This window comes from Natator depressus, chromosome 1 (assembly GCF_965152275.1).
Source record: "Natator depressus isolate rNatDep1 chromosome 1, rNatDep2.hap1, whole genome shotgun sequence".
Lineage (NCBI taxonomy): Eukaryota > Metazoa > Chordata > Testudines > Cheloniidae > Natator > Natator depressus.
Genome location: NC_134234.1, coordinates 298,249,451 through 298,276,233, shown reverse-complemented (window position 1 = coordinate 298,276,233; position 26,783 = coordinate 298,249,451). Strand labels below are relative to the sequence as shown.

Here is a 26,783-nt window from a genome sequence, read left to right as displayed (position 1 = left end):
AAAAGTTCTTATCTTACCCTACTGGGAAATTATTTTGAAGTCCATTTGTTTAAATATGCCATGTTTCTCACAGAGGAGAAAGTTACTATGTGGTTGTTATTGATAGTGTGATCGCATTTAAACACCCACGTCAGCATCAGAGTCCCATTATGCTAGGCACAATACAAATTCATAAAAGTGATTGCTCCGAAGAGCTTATATTCTGTCACCCTTACTTACAATGGGAAGTAATTTACTCCTTGAGTAGGCTATTGATATCCACCTGTCTGCTTGAGGAATAAGATAGTGCCCAAGATTAGCAAGGGTGGCAGAATCTGGCCCTAAATAATATTGGTTAAAATCTTCACAGGCAGAATACATATTTTAAATCAAGATCCCCCAGCAGATCTCTCACAAACTCACCAAGTACCTCTATGTCTAGTGTCTTTCTATTTAAATAAAAGTTACATTTCACTGCTGACTACTCAGAGAAACTAGCTGTTTATTGCTATAGGCAAATGAACTATGTAAAACAGCTTCTAGTTAAAAAATGCAGAGACCGCAACAAGAAGTCATTGGCAGGTTTTTACACTTAATGAATAGGAGTGCTATACTACTTCATGGCACAGACTAGGATTGGTAAAATGGGATGCACTAATAGTCAGCCATTCTCTACCAGTCTGGTGGAGAAAATTAATTAGGAAGTATAGGTAACACCAGGCTTAATTATATTCCCAGTTGCATTAGTGTAAATCCAGAGGCACAGAATAGAATTCAGCCCTCTGTCTACAGTTTCAGCAGAGATTAGTTGCATGTACTTTGAATCGTGTATTGTGTTTATGACTGGTGGGGAGAGAAGAAAGGGCTACAAAGGTGGAAATATAAAATGCTCAAAATTATAAATATCAAAACCCTCACAACACTATGCAAACTTGCAGTCTCTGGCCTACATCTCAGCTTTCATTATCTCATACAACTATGCTAATCTCTGCATCCAGCCCACGCCCCTCCTCCTTACTACTCATTTTGTCTCTTTTTCCCTACATCACACCATTCTCCATGCTGTCCCATGAGCTTGAAACAACCTGCTAATAAGTGTACACAAAACACCTCCCTTCTTCTTCAAATCATCTGTTAAGACAGACCCATCTGTACCAATGTTACAGGCAAACAAAATCAGAACAGCCTCAGATTTTCAGAGTCCCTGTCATGGAAAGGTGAGAAAACCTCGGCCTGAGCATTTATGAGGAGTGTGAGAAAGAGCAGCTCCACTCTCAGATTTGGGACTCTCTACTAATTAATGAACAGCCATACACAGAAGTTTTCAAACTGGGAGTTTTCAAACGTACTTCACAAAGTGAGCCAGAACAGGAGTTGCTTAACTAATGATAGTAGGCATGAAAAAAACCTGCTCGAGAATGCTAAGCAAACAGCAAAGGAATTTGATTGGCTGAGAGAAAAAGCTGCTGAGCTAATGAGGGTCAAGAGAGGCAACAGAGAGGAGCTGGCTATCTGCCAGCATATTAAAGGTCAGTCTCATAGCTTGTTTGATGTCCAGAGTAGCCAGACTCCATAAGGACGGAGACAGTATTTGGCAGACTACTGGGAGAAGGGCAGAGGGACTTCTGAACACTCAAGCCTACCAGTTTTTCACACGATTCCCAGCTTGCCACCAATTTAAAAGGAAAGTACAATTATGCATTTCAACTGTAAGAGCCACAAGCGATCAAGACAAGGAAAGAGTAGGCCCATTACTCAATGAGGAGGGAAGACAATAACAGAAAATTGTGGAAATGGCAGAGGTGCTTAATGACTTCTTTGTTTCGGTTTTCACCAAGAAGGTTGGTGGCGATTGGACGTCTAATATAGTGAATACCAGTGAAAATGAGGTAGGATCAGAGTCTAAAATGAGGAAAGAACAAGTCAAAAATTACTTAGAAAAGTTAGATGTCTTTAAATCAACAGGGCCTGATGAAATGCATCCTAGACTGAGTCTAGTCAAGGAGCTGACTGAGGAGATATCTGAGCCATTAGCAATTATCTCTGAAAAGTCATGGAAGACGGGAGACATTCCAGAAGACTAGAAAAGGGCAAATATAGTGCCCACATATAAAAAGGGAAATTACAGACCAGTCACCTTAACTTCTGTACCCAGAAAGATAATGGAGCAAATAATTAAGAAATCAATTTGCAAACACCTAGAAGGTAATGAGGTGATAAGTAACAGCATGGATTTGTCAAGAACAAATCGTGGCAAACCAACCTGATAGCTTTCTTTGATGGGGTAACAAGCCCTGTGGCTAGGGGGGAAATCAGTAGATGTGGTATATCTTGACTTTAGTAAGGCTTTTGATACTGTCTCACATGACCTTCTCATAAACAAATGAGGGAAATACAACCTAGATGGAGCTACTATAAGGTGGGTGCAGAACTGGTTGGAAAATCATTCCCAGAGTGTGGTTATCAGTGGTTCACAGTCATGCTGGAAGGGCATAATGAGTGGAGTCCCGAAGGGGTTGGTTCTGTTCAATATCTTCATCAATGATTTAGATAATGTCATTGAGAATACACTTATAAAGTTTTTGGATGATACCAAACTGGGAGGGGTTGCAAGTGCTTTGGAGGACAGGATTTAAAATTCAAAATGATCTGGACAAACTGGAGAAATGGTCTGAAGTAAATAGGATGAAATTCAATAAGGACAAATGCAAAGTACTCCACTTAGGAAGGAACGATCAGTTACACACATACAAAATAGGAAATGACTGCCTGGGAAGGAGTACTGCGGAAGGGATCGGGGAGGCGGAGGGGGCATAGTGGATCACAAGTTAAATATGAGTCAACAGTGTAACTCTGTCGCAAAAAAATCAAACATCATCTGGGATGTATAAGCAGGAGTATTGTAAGCAAGACACGAGAAGTAATTCTTCCGCTCTACTCTGTGCTGATTAGGCCTCAACTGGAGTACTGTATCCAGTTCTGGGCACCACATTTCAGGAAAGATGTGGACAAATTGGAGAAAGTCCAGAGAAGAGCGACAAAAATTATTAAAGGTTGAGAAAACATGACCTACGAGGGAAGATTGAAAAAACTGTGTTTGTTTAGTCTGGAGGAGAGAAGACTAAGAGGGGAAATGATAACAGTTTTCAAGTACATAAAAGGTTGTTACAGGGAGGAGGGAGAAATATTGTTCTTCTTAACCTCTGAGGACAGGACAAGAAGCAATGGACCTAAATTGCAGCAAGGGCGGTTTAGGTTGGACATTAGGAAAAACTTCCTAACGGTCAGAGTGGTTAAGCACTGAAATAAATTGCCTAAGGAGGTTGTGGAATCTCCATCACTGGGGATTTTTAAGAGCAGGTTGGACAAACACCTGTCAGGGATGGTCTAGATAATACTTAGTTCTGCCTTGAGTGCAGGGGACTGGACTAGATGACCTCTTGAGGTCCCTTCCAGTTCTATGATTCTGAGACGCTAGCTGCTTGCAGAGGTATCAGGGTAGCATGAGGCATTTGAGGGTGCCATGTGAGGAATGAGCATGGACAAGGCTGGAGTGCAGGATTTGGTGTGACCACCAAAGAAGTGGCATAACTATAAAAAGGAAATGGAGTCTTGGAAGACATGACAGTGTTGTCAAAGACCCAGTGATTGCAAGGATCAGGAGAGACCAGGCTAAAGCAAGGAAATGCTGGACGCAATCTTTAAGATACTGAGTGAAGAACAGTAAGTACTGCTAGCAATAACCACATGGGTTTTTTTGATCACACTGAGATAAAAAGTGATATTTAACCCCGCATAGGATTCATTGCCCAACTGATGTGTCACAATACAACTTGCCCTATCTACACCAGAGTTTTAAAACATGTTAAATAAAATGTATTAGCTAATATAGCTTGAAACAACTTTTATCCTACTGTGAACAAACCCTTGGAGACAGAAGGTTTGAATTGAGAAGAAAGGGAAATCAATGGAAGCCATATTAGTTCCGATCTTTTCTTTTGTACAACTCACACAAACCTATTTGTCAGCTGACTCTTAATTGTTGGATTTATTCAGAGGCAGAGGGCTTCGCAAAGCAAAATAACTGTTTTACCTGCAAATCAACACTCAGATTGCAGCAAAGGGAAGTGAAAAACTGGATGCCTTTATTGCTGAAACCTGAGCTGTGACTTTCTTAGCCACAGCTGCAGCTTCAGCTCAGGGTTCAGCCTCAGGTTTTCAATAAAAAGCGGAAAGTCAGGATCTGACATTTCTAAGATTCAGAAAAGGGCAGAAAAAATTATGGATTCTTTAAGTTTCATAAAACAGCAATAAAGGGCACAAACATTTTAATTTTTTTTTCTTTATTTCACAGCTAACCTTTGATAAAAGCAATGTTTGCTTTGGGCCAAATCCTGCACTTCTGGCTAAAGCCGAGGAAGTCCCTAATTGCAGATGTGCTGGTGTGGGTCTGATGCAAATAAAATCCAAACCCCATGCACAGAAGACTCCCTGGGCTATTTTTATTGTGGTATCGCACAAAGCCCCTGATCGGGACTGGACCTGACTGTACGTAAGCACTGTGAACACATGCTGGAAGACATGGACCCTGCCTCAAAGAATTTACAATTTGGTGTACCCAGGTTCTGGTGACAGATCAGAAGAGGAGCAGGGTAGGGACGAATGGATTTACTATCTGTTTCCCCCTCCCTATCTACCTACCCACTGGTGCTATCACTGCAGTTCCACAGGATGTACACAGCAATGAAGAATTCACATTGTAGGGCAATTCCTGCTTCCTCCTCTGAAGGCACAGAGAACCCCTGGCAGTGAAGCTAATGTGTGTGGGGGGAGGAAGTGGGAAGGGAAAGGAGGATTTGGAGTACTGTGCCAGGGATACACACATTCCACAGGCCCAGAGGATTCATTGCGGCCCAATCCTCTGGTGTGCTCTCATGTGACGGTGGGGTGCATTGGGCTACAGAGCACTTCTTCAGCCAGTGGGCTAATGTTGCTCTGCAGAGTGGCTAAGAAAAGATACAGCTTCCCTCTCATCTGCCAAGTCACAGCTACTGGGTTGGATGGGGAAGGGGGACTAGCAAGACGATTTGCCTTTGTAAGACCTCAAAATGCCATTCTGGTCTTCCCATTTTTTAAACCACAGGATTGGCGTATTATTATTACACACAGGAAAATTTGTGCTAATGCATGGCACATGCTTCTGAGAAAAAATTATTCAGCACATTCAGCTCTTTTTTAGCTCTGGGCATATTTCCCACTGGAGTGGAACACTGACATACAGCCTGCAGGTAAAACTACGCCAAGAAAATGTGTTTTGTTGTTGTTTTTTTAAACTGGCAATCAGGGAAACAAGCTAAAATTAAGATTTATCTCTGCAGTTTAGCATAAAATGCCTTCCTCTAAATCCATACAAATGTACATATTTGATTTTACATTATGTTGTTTCAGTTTCTTAAGATACTTAGTCCTCAAAATAATTACTTACCAGTCTCTTTTGCTGGAGCTGTTCTCTTAGTAATCTGTCTTCTGGTAAAACATCACATAAAAGAAAATAATTGTCCTGTTCCTCTGTTAAGAGATTAGAAAATAAGCGTAAAGGAGACATTTGCAGCTGTTTTGCCCTGTAACATGCTCAACCTTAATTTTTTCCCCCAGCCTCAGATATAATTAGACTGTTTCAGTTAAATATTTAAAAAATTAATGTAATTTTCATTTTAAGAGAACTACAGTTTTATTTTACACTGCTGGAGTTATTTGTGGGTCAAAGCCAGGCATAGCTAGGTAAAATCCCATTAATATAAATGGACTTGCAGCCATTTACACCACCAGTCAATTTATATAAGGCCAGAATGTGCATAGCCCTTGCATAGCTTCCCCACTTCCTTGTGCCCCCTCTATTGTATATAGGTTCTTATATGGCCCTTGTCACTGTCGTAGCTGAACATGTTCTACTTGTGTATTTAATGATGCAACTAACATCTGCAATGTGTGGTTTGCTCTCTCTCTCTTTCTCTCAGCAAAAGGAGAATTGTGTGTGTGTGGGGGGACTGTGTTTTATTTTTATATACACACTGCTATGAGTTTACGTTAGAGAAAACAAGACTGAAGAAGTTTGATCTGAACTGGGAGATAAAGCTGGTGAGGTTTGTGATGGTCCTTAGTTTCTGGGGAAGCTCATTCAACAGCCTTGGACTGGCCCCTGAGAAAGATCTGTCTCCTGCCCAGAAAGAATGTTCCATGGTGCCAGAGAAGCAGAGCTGTCAACCACAGTGTTCATCCCGGAGCTTTAGATGATCTTTTGCAGAGGCCAGACACAACTGCCGTCTTGGCACTCTTAGTGCACTGAATATTTCCTCCTGTGGTAATAGTTCCCACTGAGTGGGAGAAGAAGTGAGGCCATGACCCAACTGTGCACAAGAGTTGGCCACAGAGGCAGGGTGTGCGGAGCTGAAGTATTTCAGTGGGTGTGCTTCCCTGCACATTGGGGCAGCTCTGTGAGAACTGTGCCTCCCATTCACACAGTTGGTACCTGAGCTCCCTTTGCAGAGCAATGCTGCTTCCAGGGCTTGATCCCGGAAGTTGCTGAGCACCCTAGCCCAGATCCAGCAAAACACTCAAGCATGTACTTAGGCTCATTCCTGTTCAGCCAGGCATTTAAATCCCACTGAAGTCAGTGGACCTAAGCATGCATGTAAGTGCTGAGCTGAATAGGTAGGAGCTTAAGTATGTGCTTAACTTTAACCACATGTGTAAGTACTTTGCTGGACTGGTACCCGGATACTCACCATTTTAAAGGACTGAGCCTATAGTACAGGCCACAGTGTATCAGGTCAGGAAATAAGCAGGGTAGATAAGGAGCACACTTACCTACTGGAGCTTCTGAATTTGTTCTTATCACACTACAGAAATCTGTGATGGGCTGCTCCGTGAACCTCTTCTTCCAATATAAAATGTATCTTAAAAAAAAAAGCATGTGTGTGTGAAGGAAGAACCTTTACCATAAAATACTGTATTTCCTAAACTACTGGTCCACTGTATCCTACTTCCATCCTTTTAATTCTTATGTCAAAGAGTTTTTTGAATGTAAATTTACTTATCCAATGCTGGTTCTGTAGAGCTGCCATGTATTGCGAGACTAAAGTGAAATTGCTCTCCAATTCATGAAAGTTATTCAGCTTCACTTAAGCCGATTTCAGCAAAAACAGGCCTGATCCAAAGTTCACTGAAGTCAGTGAAAAAGACTTCTACTGGCTTCAATGAGTTTTGGATCAAGCTTCACATAAGTAATGGGAGTTGGTCACATCTTTAGAAAGACCCATCACTCGGTTACATTTTTACTAAAAAGAAATACTTAGAAATTCCCAAAATACTAGATATAGATGGGAGCTATATGTGAAATCCATTTACCATTTCCATTTTCCATTTACTTTGGAGCAGGCCCCAAAATAGGAAGATATTCTCATGTTTGTTTCTCTATTAGTGAACTTCTCCTACTCTGAAGTTCTAAGGACAATGATGCTGCATAACAAGAAATCAGGATAGAAGTTCATCTTACAAGATTGCATTAACAGCACTCCAGTGTTTACTCTTTATGGAACAGGTTAAGACTCAGAGTTATTTGAGACACATGCAAAAATACAAGACATGATGGAAGCATCAACTTGAGAAACTTGAATGCTTTTATACCAAAAATTTGGTAATGGGCACACAAGGTATAACAATATCCAATGGCTGGATATTGAAGCTGGGCAAATTCAAGTTCTTAACGGTGAGGTTAATTAACCACTGGAACAACTTACCAAGGGTTGTGGTAGATTCTCCATCACTAGCAATTTTAAAATCAAGATTGGATGTTTTTCTAAAGGATATGCTCCAGTTCAACAGAAACTGAATCAGGGAAATTCTATAGCTGGTATTATGCAAGCGATCAGACACTAGAGCAGAGGTCCCCAAACTGGGGCAGAAATGTTCGGGGGGGTGCAGCGGAGCCCAGGCCACCCCCCACAGAGGGTGGAGAGGGAGCACCACCCAGCCCCGCTCCGCTCCAGCCCCACCCCCAATCCAGGCTCCTGGCCCCGTGCCCATCCCCACCCGCAGCCTTGGCTCCTGTCCGCAGCCCAGCCGCAGCTCTGCACCCAGCTGTGGCCCCACCCTCGGCCCCTGGCTGTGGCTCCGTTTCTGGCCCTGGCTCTGCTCCCGGCCTCAGACCTGCCTCTAGCTGCATCCCCAGCCTCGGCTCCCATATCCCTGTCCACATCCCTGCTCCCGACTCCAGGGGAAGAGTGGGTCGCAGACAGGTAAGGGGGGCATGACGCTGAAAAGTTTGGGGACTACTACACTAGAGGATCACAGTGATTCCTTCTGGCCTTATAATCTGTTAATTATGACTGCATTCATAGGGAAATATGGCAATCCAAGGGCTTGTCTACACAACACTTAGTTTCCAGCAAGCTAGGGCGTTAATCTGCCCTGCACTAAGTGTCCACACGGACAGTGCTGCGATGCTAACAGTTCCGCAGTGAGCTTTAATTTATTCCCAAAGCAGTGTAGGTCAAAGTGCACTATGGAAATGTTTGTGCACTGCAGCAGTGTCCACATGGACATTTAGTGTGTGGCAGGATAGTACAGGGTTGATGTATACCCCAGTCTACCATGAACAAAGTATTCATGTAGAGAAGCTCCAGGTCACTCTGGTCAGAAACTGAAAGGACTCTCAAAATATTATAACCACATCTCAAATTTAACAAAGAATTAATGAATGTCTCTGCAAGAAATTTGGGACAAAAAAAGAGTCTCCACTCAGAGAAGATTTTTCTTTTGCAGAGGAACAAATTGAAGCCTGTAGCTAGGCTAACAGAAGTAGAAATGCAGAAAAACCCCTTCCTCTGCCACCCACCAAAAAACAAAACCAACAACAACAAAACCAACTCTAACCACCCTCAACTGGGAAAGAAGATTTCTCCAGAAAATCCTGCAACAATTGCAATTAATGTTTTAGAAAGTTTAAACCAAGATTTTGTTATTATTTATTACTTGAATTACAGTAGGACTAACAAGCCCCAACCAAAACAAGGGCTCCCATATGTTAGGAGTGACTGTACAAACAGATAAGGGACAGCCCTTGTTCCAAAAAGCTAAAGATTTGGCCGGGGCGCGGGGGCGGGGGAAGTAAACCAGAACAGTCTACCTGCTAGTTATTTGGAATACTACAATTAAACATGATCCTGAAAACACTTATATATGTGGTTAACCTTACTCATGAGGTGACTCAATGGGACAACTCACGAGCATAACGTGTAACTGTGTGCAAGATCAAAGCCCAAGTTGTCAGTGGAAATTATATTCTGTTAAGTAGATGCTACGAATGTTTTTAAAAATCCACACTGGTAAGTTAAAACATTTCAGATACTATTGTTGTAAGAATCAATTATAATTCTTACAACTGAAAGACAGGAGAAAAATGTTGGTGTTTTTTTCAGTTGGTGTATTTTGTGTATAGCCAAGTTTCCTTGTTGCCCTGAATAGTCATCTTCTAGGAGGAACTCTCCAGGGATTTGCAGGCTAAAATGCTGTGGACAAGAGGTCCCTCCAGCTCCCTCCTACTCTGGCAAGCCCCTTCAATAGCTAAAAAGTCTAACCTCACATTGTAGGAGTAACAGGGCTTATGCAGAACTGGAGACAGTACAGCAAGCAAGACAGAGCATGCTGCAAAGTTGGAGGTTCACCATTTCACATCCTGCTGCCACTTTGAATCAGGTTTGGTTCCTTTCCACTTGCATTAGCAGGGAAGAGAATCTAAATAGCAATTTTCTAGAAAAGGTGATTTTAAATTACATTTCTGTAGCAAGAACAATCCCAACAGCACCATTTAATTAGCATTCCTTTAGTGAACACTTCTTTTTTTGTTTATATGAAGAAATTAGCACGATCTCCAAAGAAGATTGCAAACAGAAACAAGTGCCGTTATTTGATTTTAGCAATGTTAAGCTTACACTTCTGAACAAATGAATGATTCTTAGGGTTTTATGTGGCCTACTTTTCATTTCCCATGTTTCATCTTAATCTTTCACTGTAAACCATGGTATTTAGACATAAATCACTGCTTAGTAAGTGAGCCTGACCACAAGAATCTAGAAAAGTGGGTATTGTGTAAGTGCAGAGACCTACTTTGTTTTAATTGGATAATTTACCTACTAAAACGTATCATTTCAACAAAGCAAACAACAAAAAAGAGTAGATACGAGCCAGCCTGGTGGCCTAATACCACACACTGCCATGCGGTAGGGTAGAGTTCCAAGCAAGAGATTATACACAAATCCACATCTAGATTTGTGAGCCAGCTGGGCCTGAGCTAGCTGCTGAGGGAGATGTAGGAGAGAGCTGGGATGACCAATGATGTAAATGTGGAAGGGGTCTCAGTTACACAGAAGTGGCAATATTGCATGGCACAGTCAAGGATAAAGTGGAAATGAAATGGAACAATACAGGCCTAATTAAGGTAAATTGATATGACTTCTTAGGCTACCCTCCCATCACTAAATTCTAAATTACTCACGCCCGATGATAGAGAACAAGGCAAGACAGAAAGAACTAGCTAGAAAGTAGCCATGCAGAGATGGGAATAAGGCCTCAGAATGAGAGGAAGGTAGTCAAAAACAGAAAAAAAAGTAGATAAACCAAAATGTGTGTCTAACAAGATAGCTGGCCCTTCAAATAAAATCAGGTCCAGCTCTCCTCCTCCAGTCCAGATACACCCTAGTTTGGTGTAATAAAGACAACAGGGGGTCCCTCGGAAGCTATACATGAAAGACACCCCAAAGGCGAGAGAGAACACAGAGTCCAGAAAGAGAGAGCTCAGTACCCAGAGTCTGGAGAGGGAGCTCGAAGAGCAGAGCTGGGCTGAGAGCTTCGTAAGAACAACCATACTGGGTCAGACCAAAAGTCCATCTAGCCCAGTATCCTGTCTTCCAACAGTGGACAATACCAGATGCCCCAGAGGGAATGAACAGAACAGGTAATCATCAAGTGATCCATCCCCTGTCACCCATTCCCAGCTTCTGGCAAACAGAGGCTAGGGACACCATCCCTGCCTATCCTGGCTAATAGCTATTGATGGACCTATCCTCCATGAATTTATTTAGGTTTCAGAGTAGCAGCCGTGTTAGTCTGTATTCGCAAAAAGAAAAGGAGTACTTGTGGCACCTTAGAGATTAACAAATTTATTTGAGCATAAGCTGCATCCGATGAAGTGAGCTGTAGCTCACGAAAGCTTATGCTCAAATAAATTTGTTAGTCTCTAGGGTGCCACAAGTACTCCTTTTCTTTTTGCGAATTTATTTAGTTCTTTTTTGAACCCTGTTTATAGTCTTGGCCCTCACAACATCCTCTGGAGTTCCACAGGTTGACTGTGCATTGTGTGAAAAAATACTTCCTTTTGTTTGCTTTAAACCTGCTGCCTATTAATTTCATTTGGTGACTCCTAGTTCTTGCGTTATGGGGAGGAGTAAATAACACTTCCTTATTTACTTTCTCCACACCAGTCATGATTTTATAGACCTCTATCATATCCCTCCTTAGTCGTCTTTTTTCCATGCTGAAAAGTGCCAGCCTTATTAATCTCTCCTCATATGGCAGACACTCCATACCCCTAATCATTTTTATTGCCCTTTTCTGAACCTTTTCCAATTCTAACATATCTTTTTTGAGATGGGGTGACCACATCCGCACACAGTATTCAAGATGGTGGCGTACCATGGATTTATATAGAGGCAACATCATATTTTCTGTCTTCAGAGAGGGGATGCCTGAAAGAAGGAGCGGTGAGAGTTCCCTTGTTGAGCAGTGAAGCCAGATCAGGTGGGTGAAAGCAGAGGGCAGTCAGGGTATGGCGGGTTCACCTACAAACTTCTCCAGGCCAGAGAGCCATGGCCCGAAAGGGCTGGAGGCTGAAAGCAGCAGAGGGAGATGCCTGCTGGCTCTCTGAGTCAGGGAGCTGAAGCTGGGGGACAGAGAGGGCAGAAGACTGGGGAATGATGAAGGGGTGAATCTGCTGATGTTTCCAGGCAAGAGCTGAAATCGTAACTGGGAAGGAAACATAGCAGAGAAACACCGCATCCAGAGGGGCTGGGGTGAGGTGTGGTGCAAAACATCGGAGCTGTACCTGAGAGCTGGAGGCATGGTGAGATGCTGGAGCTGTATTTGGTGTGTGGATGGACTGTTTGGATTTGAAAAAGTGCGTGTAGAGGTTGGGCTGGGCTGGGGAAACTGGACTATGGTTGAGGGACTTTCTGTAATAAATTTCTCTCTCAAAGGGCTATTTTTATTCTGAAAACTGGTGTGGAATTACTGGACTCCAGAAGAAAGGGGAAAGTGAGGCAGACACATCTGTTCTGTCATAGCCCACTACTGAAGGTGTGCCAGGAGGGCTGCCATACCACATAGGAAAATGAATGTGGGCAGGTGAAAGGACCCTGAGAAGAGGGGAACTGTAAGTGTGTGAAAGAGGGATATTGAGGCATGGGACTCCTTGCAGGGCCCTTTCTGAGGCTACGAGGGGACACCCTAGAGATGTCAGCCCTTTGACACAGTGTGCTTTATGAAATCAACAGAACTTGTCAATACAACAAAATAACTTAATCTGAAGACACTGACATTGCTATTGATTAGCTGGACAACTGGTTTCTTGCCAGTTGGCAATTCCTATGTCCTAACTACCAATCACAATTACCTATTTGTATGTTTTAAGCAATACACTATAAATAACATCAAACCAACACTGTTAGATAACAGTTTGCAAATGTTCCAAAAAAGTATCAAAAAGTTACATACCAGGTGATCCACGGTACACATCTTATTTACACATTTGCATGATCTATTTTAACTGAGAAAAATTTACCTTCTGAAATCTGCAACCAGCTTGACATCTGCTATGACAAGCTTGTGTTCAATAATCATGTGCTTCAGAAGTTGGTCTTGTTCTGCTTGTGGAAAATATTCTTCACAGAAAATACAAGGCACAGATGGAGACTCTTCCACAGCAGCTACACCACATGGACTTTCTGGCAAAGACAGCGGCTCCAAAATACACTCACTATCTGAGGGAAACAAAAACAAAAACAAAAAAATCTTTGTTGGACTTCAATTTCTCCTTTAATCTCCAAAATAATCTTAAATAAACCAACATTCTTTCAAAAACCTATTTTGTATGGATGACTCGTAAGCAGTGTAGGTAGAATCAGGAGCAAGGGAAAACAGCTTTTGTTGCTTTAACATGGCTTCCGCCAACAACAGCAAGGAGCAGATTTATTAGCAAGGCCACCAAATGTTTCTTCCTCAAAGCCAGCCAATGGCACCACTTCTAGAGTGGGTTGATGAGGCTCTGACAGCACAGGGGAACAAGCTCTAACTGTGATCCATGACTGACATTAAGGCAGGGTGTATGTGTCATGTAGTATGGTCTGGGTGATATGTGTGTTAGTTATTAATGCAGGGAAGTTTCTTCCCATAAGTTGGACCCACTTTATTTTCTCAGAAACTAGCCCACATGCTGGTGTGTGTGAGGGATGCCTCTGTGTTAGGTTGACAAGGTAGGTGAGGTAATATCTTTTATTGGACCAACTTCTGTTGGTGAGAGAGATGAGCTTTCGAACTCTTCCTCAGGTTTTCCTCAGGTTATAATAATAACCTGATAAGAAAAGGTTAAATTGTATAGGGTGGGCTGTTTTTGCATGTGGATTTATCCCTGTTAGTACAGACCATCTCTTGTTCACAGGAACCTTTTAACACTCACTCACTTTTGTATGATTATATAAATAATTTGCCTTGTTCCACCAGGCATCTGTTAGTTTGACTCAAAACGTTTCTTGTCGCACAGATGTGGTTTTTGCTGATGGAGAGGCCTCCACTGGAGGAGCTGGATCTGCTGAAACATTTCTCAGCTGTGCACGTGCTGGGAAAGGAGCTGTTATGACCCACATATTAAGTATTACCTATCAGCTCTGTGTTCTTGGGGAACCAGGGTGCAGCACCCAGCCTGTCTGAGTCATGAAAGACCTTCCTCCCCCCAGACTCTACTTGAACCAAAACCTATCAGAAGAAAGACTTACAAAAAGCAATGAAAAGGTAGTGGGAGACACACCTAAACCCCTGGGATAAGGATGACAGGATTAAGGAAACTCCCCTAGCCTCATTTGCATCCAAGATGGGACAAGGAGGCATCTCCATTAGCATACAAAATGGAGAACAGAGATTCCAAGGCAAGAAACGCACAGAACTCTGGGAAGCACTACATGACAGTGGATCTCTGCTCCAGGTGTTAATGAACCCACACCTGCATACACCCAGCTCAGTAGTTATCAAACCAATTCTAGTAATAAATCCTTTATTGGTATCCAAAATACTGAAGGTCCCTAATTGCACTGTGAGCTCCCACAAAGGAACACCACCCATAGCCAGGAATGATCAGCTCCCATTGTCTAGCCCGAACAAAACAACTTTGGTATACTCCCTTGAGCCACCAGTTTACACATAAACAAATCTAGTGTTCTCCCTTGAACCATTGTTGTTTCTCTACAAAAACCCCTAACCATGCTCAAGGTAATGTCCTGATGCCTGGATCCAAAATCTGAATCAGTTCTCTGAGGACTTCATCTTCTCCTGACTGATCGTGCTGGGGGCTCTACCTGTCTCCAACACTCTGGACCCCCAATTGATTAAAGCTTCATGCAGTGGTGACAATCCAGCTCTTTCTCTCTCTAGGTATAACCTTCTGACCCTGACTGGTTTGATCAGCTATAGTTTTCTAAACATGACTTTTATACTCAAATTTAAGTTAGATTTAATATTATAACTGTTTTGTTTGTTTGGCTCCCCTATGGTTATTACCTAGCAATAAATAACTTTCATGATTAAGCTGGTTGCTTCTCTCTCTCTCTCTCTCTCTCCCTCCCCCCCCGGTGGGTTTTTTCGGTTTCCTCATTCGCTCTGTAGCAACGCTCCTCGTACCCAAGCTAAAAGATCCCTGCAGTGCCCAAAAATCCTGTGAGGTTTGCTCATCAAGTGGGTTACTACCAGAACAATCGTAATGTGAAAATTGGGATAGGGACGTGCTGAACCTGGGACCTATGAGGGTGGCAGCATGGAAGTGCTGCTCAACCCAGTCTGCTGAATCCAGGGGCATATGAGGGTGGCAGATGGAAAGTACTGCTCGACCCAGCATGCTCAGACGAACTCTATTCCTGTTCGGTGCCCATGGCATAGGAGGCTGGCAGCTTGGAGGTGCTGCTCAACCCAGCCTGCTGAGTCCAGGGACATATAAGGGGTCAGATTGGGAGTGCTGATTAGCCCAGTCCTCTCAGACACGTTCTGTTAATGTGTGTGTGTGTGTGCGTGAGTCTGATTCTGGGGCTGGAAGAACCCAGCCCTAGAGAACCTAGGTCCTGCAGGATAGCTCCACTGGGAGGGAACTTGCAGCAGGAAGAAGTAGAGCTCCACATGAGAACACAAGTGACACAAGCAGTGCACTAATAGAAGACAGAACCAAACACCCCACCCCCAGAAGAGTAACCCTAAAAAATGAGCATAACCCAAAGTAATGGGCAAAGCTGGTAACATAAGGCATCACTATTTCCAATGGCCCAGTTTTGTACAATAGCGAACGGGAACAAGAGCACAGTTAATCATTTATTCAGGGCTAAGTCAACGACTGACCACCTCCTGGTTCATGGGGGTTTGGAGTTCATGGATTGCTCTCAGTAGGTGGATGGACTGGACTTGAAGAAGGGCTGCCTCTTCTCCTTGTCCCACAGCAGATTAGGGATGTTCTGCACGGCCAGCATGCCCAAAATTTATCGTCAATGGGATGATGGGCCAGATCCTCTGCTGGTGTAAATAAGTGTACCTTCACAGAAGCCTGATAATACAGCAACTGAGGCCTATAGCAGCAGGCCCTATGAGTTTAACTCAATAAAGGACATCTCAATAAGTTCCATTGGCTTGGAACTAAAAAAAAAACCGTAGCACTAATTTTCCAAAGAAATCTTCATTACAGAAGAACACCAGTTTCAAAGATACACAGACACTAGGCTTTAAGCACATGAACATTAGAAAGCAAAGTTAAGTAAATCAGACACAGCTCCTGTGTTCTGGCAAAATCAAGCAGTCTTCTTGACCCTTTTGGCCTGAAGCCAACTTTACAACTTGTTCAGCTGGACGGGCAGGGGAAGAGGGAACAAACCATTTTCTCTTTGTGATTCACACTACTGCAGGAACAGCACACTGGAAAATGATGCAGCTGTATTTGTGAAGCTCTCTTGATGATTCAGAAATTAATAGATGTATTTATCTCAAAGAAAACTTGCTTTAACCCAGCACTTTACTCTTACATAATACAGAGCACCTTTTATCTGAAAATCTCCGGGTGGATTGGAGAAGTGTAATTAACAAGACTAATACTACTTCCTGATGACATGAGTGAAGGTCCCTTAGGCTTATGAGTGACAAATTTTGGCCTGCACAATAAATAGCTAGTGATTGCATAATCCTAAAGTAAACTGGAATCTGGGATTGTGGACAATCTGTCCTTTTAGTAATGGCAAACTGGCAAGAGTTTATATTTTGCTTTTTTATTTTTTTTTTCTGACTCATGATGTTCAAGAAGCCCAAACTTTCTGGGAATGCACCAACAAGTGTGGCTGAAAAAAGACTGACAGTGAATATGCATTGAATTCAGCTCCCATGATACAATTTGTCCTGTGCTGTGTGGTTGTAAGAATGCAAACACATACACTATAACATCCCTAGGAGCAACAGGAGGAAGGAGGGAAAGGGGGGGTTGGGGGACAGCTCCATGGCGGAGGGAGGGAAAAGGAGAGGGACTCGGGGGTGGGGGGAAGCTCCGCATGGGGGAGAGGGGCTGGGGGGCGCTCCGCACAGGAGGAATATGCTCACTGCTCACCCGACCACACAGCTCCTGCATCCATCTGGTCCGGCCAGGGGGTGGGGTCTCAAGGGGGAAGGAGGAGGAGGAGGAGCAGGGTGGTGGGGCCCCAGGGGGAGGGAGAGGAGGCGTGGGGGAAGGGTCGGAGTTCCGGCTTGCGGGGGCTCCCCAATTGGCCAAGGCCCCGGCATTGTATGGTAATCCGCCACCGGAAGGAAGGGATAGTTCGGGTTCGGTTTTCCTTGAGCAAAAGCTATAGAGAATAGCCAAACCTGAGCTGCAAATGGTGCAACAGCTGTAAGAAAGTTAATTCATTTTCCTTACTGGAACATTTTTAGTTCCAATCAGACTAAGTAAAAACCATTATGTAGATAAAAAAAAAAAAATCACCTATTACAGTATATGGGTGTTTTATATCAAGTGTTCCAGACAAGGTATTCTGCCTGTGTAATCCCACACTAAATTATGAGCGATACCTATGATATTACAATCAGGTGATTTTATGGCTGTAGATCTGAAATAATAGTAGAAAACAGGCAGGAATTCATCACTCAAGAGAAAGTCAGCTGCAAATGGTAAAGTCTTTAAGCATTTTCTACTTATTTGTCAGTTAAAGCCCTTATCTACACTACGGGGTTAGGTCAAATTTAGCCGCTTTAGGTAGATTTTAAACCAACTCTGTTCCGTTGACTTAAAGGGCTCTTAACCTAGACTTTTGTACTCCTACCTGGCGAGGGGAGTAGCGCTAAAATCGACCTTGCTGGGTCGAATTTGGGGTAGTGCGGACGCAAATCGACAGTATTGGCCTCCGGGAGCTATCCCAGAGTGCTCCAACGTGACTGCTCTGGACAGCACTTTGAACTCTGATGCACTAGCGAGGTACACAGGAAAAGCCCCGGGAAATTTTGAATTTCATTTCTTGTTTGGTAAGCGTGGCAAGCTCAGCAGCCCAGGTGACCATGCTGTCCCCGCAGAATCGCAAAACAGCTCCAGCATGGACCGAAAGGGAGACACTGGAGCCGATTGCTGTATGCGGAGAAGCATCTGTGCAGGCAGAACGCCGAGCAAAAAGAAGAAATGCCAATATATTTACCAAAATCTCACAGGGCATGGTGGAGAGAGGCTACAACAGGGACACACAGCAGTGCCGCATGAAAGTTAAGGAGCTCAGGCAAGCCTACCAAAAGACAAAGGAGGCAAACGGGTGCTCCGGGTCAGACCCCCATACATGCTGCTTCTATAATCAGCTGCATGGCATTCTTGGAGGGGATCCTACCACTATCCCACCACTGTCCATGGACACCTAATTTGGGGGAGTCTCACGCAACAGGGAGGAGGAGGAGGAGAAGGAAGAGAATGTGCAGCAGGCAAGTGGTGAATCTGTTCTCCCCGGCAGCCAGGACCTTTTCATCACCCTGGAGCCAATACCCTCCCAAGGCGGAATACCCGACTCTGAAGCCGGAGAAGGCAGCTCCGGTGAGTGCACATTTGTAACTATAATACAGGGTTCAAAAGTAATAGTGTTTAACGTTTGATTTGCCCTGAAGAATTGGGATGCTTTCTTGGCCAGTACAGCTACTGGAAAAGTCTGTTCACACGTCGCTGGAAGATTCCCGCTCTATCCCCAGACATCTCCATGAAGCTCTCCTGGAGGTACTCTGAAAGCCTTTGCAGAAGGTGCCTGGGGAGGGCTGCCTTATTTCGTCATCCACAGTAGGACACTTTACCACAGCATGCCAGTAGCAAGTATCTTGGAATCACTGTAGCACAAAGCATGGCAGCGAATGGTCCTGGGTTTTGGTCGCATTCAAGCAACATTCAGTCTATATCTTTCTGTATTAGCCTCAGGAGAGTGATATCATTCATGGTCACCTGGTTGAAATAGGGGAATTTTTTGTAAGGGAACAGGAAAAGGACCCCGTTCACACTGGGCTGTTTGCGCTTGGCTAAAAGGGATCATCCCGGAGAAAAGCCACGCAGCGGGGGGAGGGATGAAGGGATCATCCCAGAGAATAGCCACGAGGTGGGGTGGGGGCAGGTGTGTGCTGCACATTCTCCCCAAAAACACAGCCCCTCCTTTTAAATGTTAAACCCAACCCAACCCATTGCTTGCTATGGGAAAGGATGGCGCAGCAGTTTGAAACCATTCCCACATGTTATACGTAAGAAGCCAACCCCGCGTACCCTGTGCCTTACCATGGCTGCCTGGAAACCGAATTCTGTTGCCCAGCTGTGTGTGATGTGTCACCATACTGGCAGGCGCTCAATATAAAAGGCAAAATGCGACCCTGTGCCTAAAGCACATGTGCTGTCTGTTGTGAATTGCTTGATTCACTGTGAAAAAGAGTCTCCCTTTTGTTCTCAGAAATGTATCATCTTAAATTTTACTCTCCCTTTTTATCTCTCCACCAGGTGTAAATGTTTCTACGCTCCCCCTATCATCTCCGTCCCTGAGGTTATTGCAGATTAGAAGGTGAAAAAAACGCACTCGCAATGACATGTTTTCCGAGCTCATGCAGTCCTCCGACACTGATAGGGCACAGCCTAATGCATGGAGGCATTCAGTGTTAGAGGCCAGGAAAGCATTAAGTGAGCGCGAAGAGTGGAGGCAGGAGCGCGAAGAGTGGAGGCTAATGGGGGAGCAAACGGACATGATGAAGCGTCTGGTGGAGCTGCAGAAAAGCCAACAGGAGCACAGACCCCCACTGCATCCATTGTATAACCGCCTGATTTCCTCCTCAAGTTCCATATCCTCCTCACCCAGATGCCCAAGAACACAGGAGGGGGGGGGTGGTGCTGGCTCCAGGCACCCAGCCACTGCACTCCAGAGGATGGCCCAAGCAACAGAAGGCTGTCATTCAAACAGTTTGATTTGTAGTGTGGCTACAAAAAGCAAATGTGGCCTTGTACTTCCCTCCTCCCCCACCCCACCCAGGCTACCTTGTCAGTTATCTCACTTTTTTTTAATTAATAAAGAAAGAATGCATGGTTTCAAAACAATAGTTACTTTATTTCGAAGGGGGGAGGGAGGGTGGTTTGGTTACAAAGAATTAAAATCAACCAAGGGGGGTGCGTTTGCACCAAGGAGAAACACACACAGCAGTCACACCGTAGCCTGGCCAGTCATGAAACTGGTTTTCAAAGTCTCTCTGATGCGCAGTGCGCCTAGCTGTGCTCTTCTAATCGCCCTGGTGTCTGGCTGCGCAAAATCGGACACCAGGTGATTTGCCTCAACCTCCCACTCCACCATAAACGTCTCCCCCTTACTCTCACAGATATTATGGAGCACACAGCAAGCTGCAATAACAATGGGAATGTTGGTTGCGCTGAGGTCTGACCTAGTCAGCAAACAGCACCAGAGAGCTTTTAAACGTCCAAAGGCACATTCTACCACCATTCTGTACTTGCTCAGCCTATAGTTGAACTGCTCCTCACTACTGTCCAGGCTGCCTGTGTAAGGCTTCATGAGCCATGGGAGCAAGGGGTAGGCTGGGTCCCCAAGGATAACTATTGGCATTTCAACATCCCCAATGATTATTTTCTGGTCTGGGAAGTAAGTCCCTTCTTGCAGCTGCTCGAACAGCCTGGAGTTCCTAAAGATGCGAGCATCATGCACCTTTCCTGGCCATCCCACGTTGATGTCGGAGAAACGTCCCTTGTGATCCACCAGTGCTTGCAGCGCCATTGAGAAGTACCCCCTGCGGTTTATGTACTAGTTGGCAAGGTGATCCGGTGCCAAGATGGGGATATGCGTTTCATCTAACGCCCCACCACAGTGAGGGAACCCCATTGCAGCAAAATCATCCACTATGACCTGCACACTTCCCAAAGTCACTACCCTGGATAACAGAAAGTCAATGATTGCATTGACTACTTGGATCACAGCAGCCTCCACAGTAGGCTTGCCTACTCCAAATTGATTCCCAACTGACCGGTAGCAGTCAGGCATTGCAAGCTTCCACAGGGCTATCGCCATTCGCTTCTCAACTGTCAGGGCAGCTCTCATCTTGGTATTCCTGTGCTCCAGGGTGGGGGAAAGCAACTCACAGAGTTCCAGGAAAGTGGCCTTACGCATGCGAAAGTTTTGCAGTCACTGTGAATCATCCCATACCTGCAACACTATGCGGTCCCACCAGTCTGTGCTTGTTCGCCTGGCCCAGAATCGGCGTTCCACTGTATCAACCAGCCCCACTGCCGCCATGATGTCCCAATTGCCATAGACCGTGCTTTCAGGAACTTCTGTGTCCATGTCCTCATCAAATCCTCCTCGTGCTGGCATCTCTTAGCCCGGTTCTACACATATTCCAGGATATGCACAAGGTGTTTACAATGCTCCCAACAGTAGCGGTGATGGTGAGCTGTGCAGGCTCCATGCTTGCCGTGGTATGGCGTCTGCAGGGGAGCAGAGTTGCAGTGAAAGCGGTGGATGACGTCGGTTAGCAGTCCTACTGCACCGTCTGCTAACAGCAGCACCCAGGACACAACAGCCGCTGTGACGGTAAGCTGAGCGGGCTCAGTGCTTGCCGTGATATGGCATCTGCATGGAAAAAAGGCGCGAAACAATTCCCTGCCATTGCTTTCACGGAGGGAGGGGTGACCGACAACATATACCCAAAACCACCCGCGACAATGTTTTTGCCCCATCAGGCATTGGGAGCTTAACCCAGAATTCCAATGGGCGGCGGAGACTGCGGGAACTGTGGGATAGCTACTTACAGTGCACCGCTCCATAAGTTGATGCTAGCCACGGTAGTGAGGACGCACTCCGCAGACTTAATGCACTTAGTGTGGACATACGCAATTGACTGTATAAAATCGATTTCTAAAAATCGACTTCTATAAAATTGACCTAATTTCGTAGACATACGCAAAGTAAGAATTAGCCACAGAACTGCAGCATACACTTGTGACCTAGAGTCAAGTCCTGTGTGCAACCGCTCCCATTGTGTTACGCAGGCCAAGAAGAATAGACTCTGTATATGGAAGGATATGTTGCATGTTTCCAATGAGGGAGAACACTAACCTTGCCATGTTTTGTTTTCCTTTGTATATCTGATAATCTCCTCGGGAAAACATTCTTTGGGTAGTGCATTGGAGTTCAAAGTGCTGTCCAGAGCAGTCACATTGGAGCACTCTGGGATAAATCCCGAAGGCCAATACCATCTATTTGCGTCCGCACTACCCCAAATTCGACCCAGCAAGGTTGATTTTAGCGCTGCTCCCCTCACCGGGGAGGAGTACAGAAGTCGATTTTAAGAGCCCTTTAAGTCGACGGAACGGGGTTGGTTGTGTGGATGCATCCATTTTAAAATCGACCTAACCCCGTAGTGTAGACCAGGGCTCAGTTACACCATTTGCCTCTCCATTAGTTTTTACTCATTAAGCGCATAAGTCTGGACACCAGCTCCCTTAGCTAATGGGAAGAGCCAAAGATACTGGAGCAGCCACACTCCTTTCAGAGCTTACACACCAGGCCTGATTCTCCACGGTGTAGTCATTTAGACCTGTACAAATTGAGTGTAAAACACTGCCACTGGTGTGCACAGAGTGCCTAATTCAGCTTTGGTAGCAATTTATACCTAATTGCTCAAGGGTTAAAGGTCAGATGAGGAGCAAGGGAGTAAAGCATCAGATTCTTTGGCTCCCATTACTGAAAAACTGCTTACTTTCCCATTTTTATCATATAGTTATAAAATAAATCAATTGGAATAGAAATATTGTACTTGCATTTCAGTACCTGCGTGTCTAGTATATAGTGCAGTATAAAACAAGTCATTGTCTCTATGAAATTTTTGTTTCTACTGACTTTGCTAGTGCTCTTTATGTAGTCTGTTGTAAGCCTAGGCACAGATCTATAGGAGCTGATGTACCCCCTGGAAGACCTCTGCGTACAAGGGTATGCATATCCCTGGTTGAGAACCACTGGACTACATAATCACATGTCAATATTTTGTTATTTCTGGTACACTAAGGTTTTAGGTTTAAGTGTATATTATGTAAATAGAGGTGCACAGTATATATTTATAAACCCGTGTGAGAACACAAGTATAATGAAACCAAATAAGAACATCTGCTGGAATGTTTAGTGCCTTTCTAATTAAATTCAGCAGTTGAATAAATCAATTCATGAGCAACAAGCCTAGCTTATTATCTCATTAATACAGCTGGTTAATATCATGAGGAGATTAGTAGGAGAACTTGAAATGACCCTAAAATAAAAATGAATGCAACAAAAGACACAGGTAAGTAAAATGAGTTACCACAATGGGCACAAGGTAAGAGCAGAGGAAAACAAAACCAAAAAAACCCAGACGCATTAAACAGCCCCTCCCCCCAAAACTACCACCTCACATAAGAGCAACAGACATCTATTGAAGTAGTAGAAAAACGATCCTTTTCTATACAGTGAGAACATTAATGTCTGTCATTGCAAGCAAAAGTATTTAAATAAATTCTCTAAAGTAAGTTGGCACCAAATGCAAACCTATGCATTAGACACTTTTCTACAAATAGCTACATTAAAAGCTTTAATAGAAGGGACAGAAAAAAATAAAAAAAAAATCTATAATAGGTTAGCAAACACATTGGCTCTACATATGTCTTATACATATTACAATTTCTCTCTACTGCTGACTTGCTAATACTGAACTGGCACAGCAACGTTCTTACATTTAATTTATAGTGATACCCTTGGAAAAGCTTTTCCATTTGTTACAGGATTTCTTTTTTGTTTTACAGAGTATCAAAGATAGATGATTAACAACTGCCCAACACTATTTACAACTAATTACACACACAGCATGCTATTCTCCCTCCATCCAAACAGCACATCAAAAACATGTTCTCAGTGAAAGAAGAATCACAATACACAGAACAATTTCCCAGCTAGCTATTGTAAAAAGCTCAAGCACTCCTGTCATGAATATAAAGGGAAGGCTAACCACCTTTAAATCCCTCCTGGCCAGAGGAAAAAACCCTTTCACCTGTAAAGGGTTAAGAAGCTAAGATAACCTCACTGGCACCTGACCAAAATGACCAATGAGGAGACAAGATACTTTCAAAGCCGGGGAGGGGGAACAAAGGGTTCTCTCTGTCTGTGTGTTGTTTTTGCCCGGACCAGAGCAGGAATGCAGGTTAGAACTCCTGTAAAGGGCTAATAAGCAATCTAGTTAGATATGCGTTAGATTCTGTTTTGTTTAAATGGCTGATAAAATAAGTTGTGCTGAATGGAATGTATATTCCTGTTTTTGTGTCTTTTTGTAACTTAAGGTTTTGCCTAGAGGGATTCTTTATGTTTTGAATCTGATTACCCTGGAAGGTATTTACCATCCTGATTTTACAGAGGTGATTCTTTTACTTTTTCTTCAATTAAAATTCTTCAAGAACCTGATTGCTTTTTCATCTTTCTGAAGATCCAAGGGTTTGGGTCTGTGTTCACCTGTGCAAATTGGTGAGGATTTTTATCAAGCCTTCCCCAGGAAAGGGGGTGTAGGGTTTGGGAGGATTTTTTTGGGGGGAAGATGTTTCCAAGAGGGCTCTTTCCCTGTTATATATTTGTTAGACGCTTGGTGGTGGCAGCAATAAAGTGCAAGGGCAAAAGGTAAAACAGTTTGTACCTTGGGGAAGTTTTAACCTAAGCTGGTAAAAATAAGCTTAGGGGGTTTTTCATGCAGGTCCCCACATCTGTACTCTAGAGTTCAGAGTAGGGAAGGAACCTTGACAGCTCCTATTAACTTGAATTACCATTCCGTCTTAGCTCATGAAGGATTATTTGGCCATTATTTCTGCTCATTAAAACACTATCAATGATACGTGGGAGTTAGTTAAAATGTCCATGTGCTCTAGGAGACAACACATCTCCTAGCTTCCCCAAGATCAATCAGCCTCTACCCTCTGCAGCATTTCATTGAATGCAAATTAGTACTTCAAAAGATTACTTCATCCTACAGCTAAACCTTGTCAGTTTTATAGAAATTGTACATAGTCTGGAGCATCCACAGCCTAATAGGAGACTTCATTCCAGGCATAATCAGACAGGTTTAAGAAGAGCAATAAGTCACCAAATCCTGATATCTCAGGAAAGAGTTTCCATATAGCAGGAGCTGGAACTAACAGAAATACAACTGTGTTTAATAGCCATATTTAACAGGGCTGCTCTGTTGGGGAGCTTAACATGTTGCAGTTTCATTAGCATTAACAGGTGTTGCTATGGGTACCAGAGTGGAGGCATCAGAGAACAAGTGAATGGAAGAGGTGGAAAATTGATTAATAAAAATCTTAACTGTTAGAAGTAAATAAAACAAAACCAATGTGCCCGCCAATAAGACCCTATTTAAAATATAAATGCTATTTATTAATATTACTGCCTAGTTTGTTGACTTGCACATGCCAATGCATGTCATAACTTTTTCTTTTTAATTAAAAAAAAAAATCTACCTCAACATAGACAAAAGATACATGTCAAAACAAAATATCATGGGATCTCTTAAGATTATATATATTATGTACATGTTTCACCCTTAAATGAAACTGACATATGTGTCTTTAAAATAAATATTATGAGCCCAACTGTAATCAATACACAAACATTCCTATTCTTCCATTTATAGTATGTTAAATACTTCTATAGACAGAATAATACTGTGCAAATCTGGAGTTCCATAAGTCCACTAACATCAAGGTAGTTACTTAGGATTTACACTAGTGTAGCTAAGCGCAGAAACTGATCCGTAGAGAGCAAACAGGAAACAATGCTAAACTGCTCTCAATAAATCTGAAGTAATGCTACTGTATTCAGTGGAGTTACTCTGGTTTTACAACATCATGACTGTGGAGAATTAGACCCACATCAGTTTAACGTTCAAAGTATTAACAATGTATTACTGATATTTAAGAGACATTTATACCGGAAAAAATTAAGACGTATTGTACTCAAAACACATCCTCCTATTACTTTTAAAATAGAAGATATTCTCTTTCCTGTTTTGCTAATTATCAAAGATATTTGCTTTTAAATTTTCTCCTTTCATAGCTCCAAAGTCATAGTGCAAAATGTGCCATGACAAACCATTTCCAAGCGTGATACACTGTTGTACCATCTATCACAGTTCAGAACACTTGAACCTGTATTCCCCCTTCATATTTCAGCAAGGGCACCCAATTTCAGGCTTCTAGCTTCCCTCTCCCCATCACTTCTCTTGGGTAGAGAGACACATCTCTCTCCTACTCCTGACCAGGGTACTTCCAGGATGCAAAGCTCCCTGCATACATTATGAATATCCCAGCAAATCACACCATCTCAGCAGGCCTGCTTTGCTTTCCTTCCTCAGAGGCTATAAACAGCATAATTGCCCACAGTTAAATTACCACGCAGCTCTTTCTAACCAAGCACATTTATTCTTAAATTAAAAAGCATTATACATAAAACAATAAAAGAATCTACGCACATGCTAATAAGCTTACCAGAGATCAGCCCAACTCCAACAATGGCTCTGGCACGTGAAGTCCTTAACCCCCACCAAGAGGTTTTTCCTGTGATTACACATTCATAACTGCCTTGGCTCAGGACGAGCATACTCATGAAAAGTTTAGTCTCTCCTTTGTACAGCCTGGGTCTTTGATCTGAGACGAGGTACAATGGATCTCTTCTCAGGGGATAGCCTCCAAAGGCTGGGTTTTTCCACAACTGGAGAAGTTACATTTGCATACACTTCCCTCTAGAGTTTTCCTGGGAAATCCACTATAAAAGTTTACATTGTTTCAAATAATATAAAGGTCATAACATTTCCCAGGGTTTACATTAGCCAGCTCTCTCCCCTTCAGACCTTACACACAATTCCACAATAATACATTCACATTTACCTTTCTA

The 26,783-nt window shown here is 43.4% G+C and overlaps 1 protein-coding gene across 6 annotated transcripts in view; it reads right to left on the bottom strand.

Annotated features, from left to right (window-relative positions):
* Positions 1–26,783, bottom strand: part of ZNF277 (zinc finger protein 277) — an 89,008-nt gene that overhangs the window by 37,838 nt on the left and 24,387 nt on the right. For 4 of the 6 annotated variants that reach the window (XR_012637596.1, XM_074942249.1, XM_074942247.1 and 1 more), the window contains exons 2-4: positions 12,875–13,073; positions 6,847–6,935; positions 5,465–5,547 (exon numbers count right to left, since the gene is read on the bottom strand). Coding sequence is in view for 5 of the 6 variants with exons in the window: in XM_074942249.1 (XP_074798350.1) it covers positions 5,465–5,547; positions 6,847–6,935; positions 12,875–13,073 (371 nt within the window). In the remaining variant the exon portion in view is untranslated. The remainder of the gene's footprint in view (positions 1–5,464; positions 5,548–6,846; positions 6,936–12,874; positions 13,074–26,783) is intronic. The other 2 variants (XM_074942251.1, XM_074942248.1) reach the window with 1 other exon arrangement.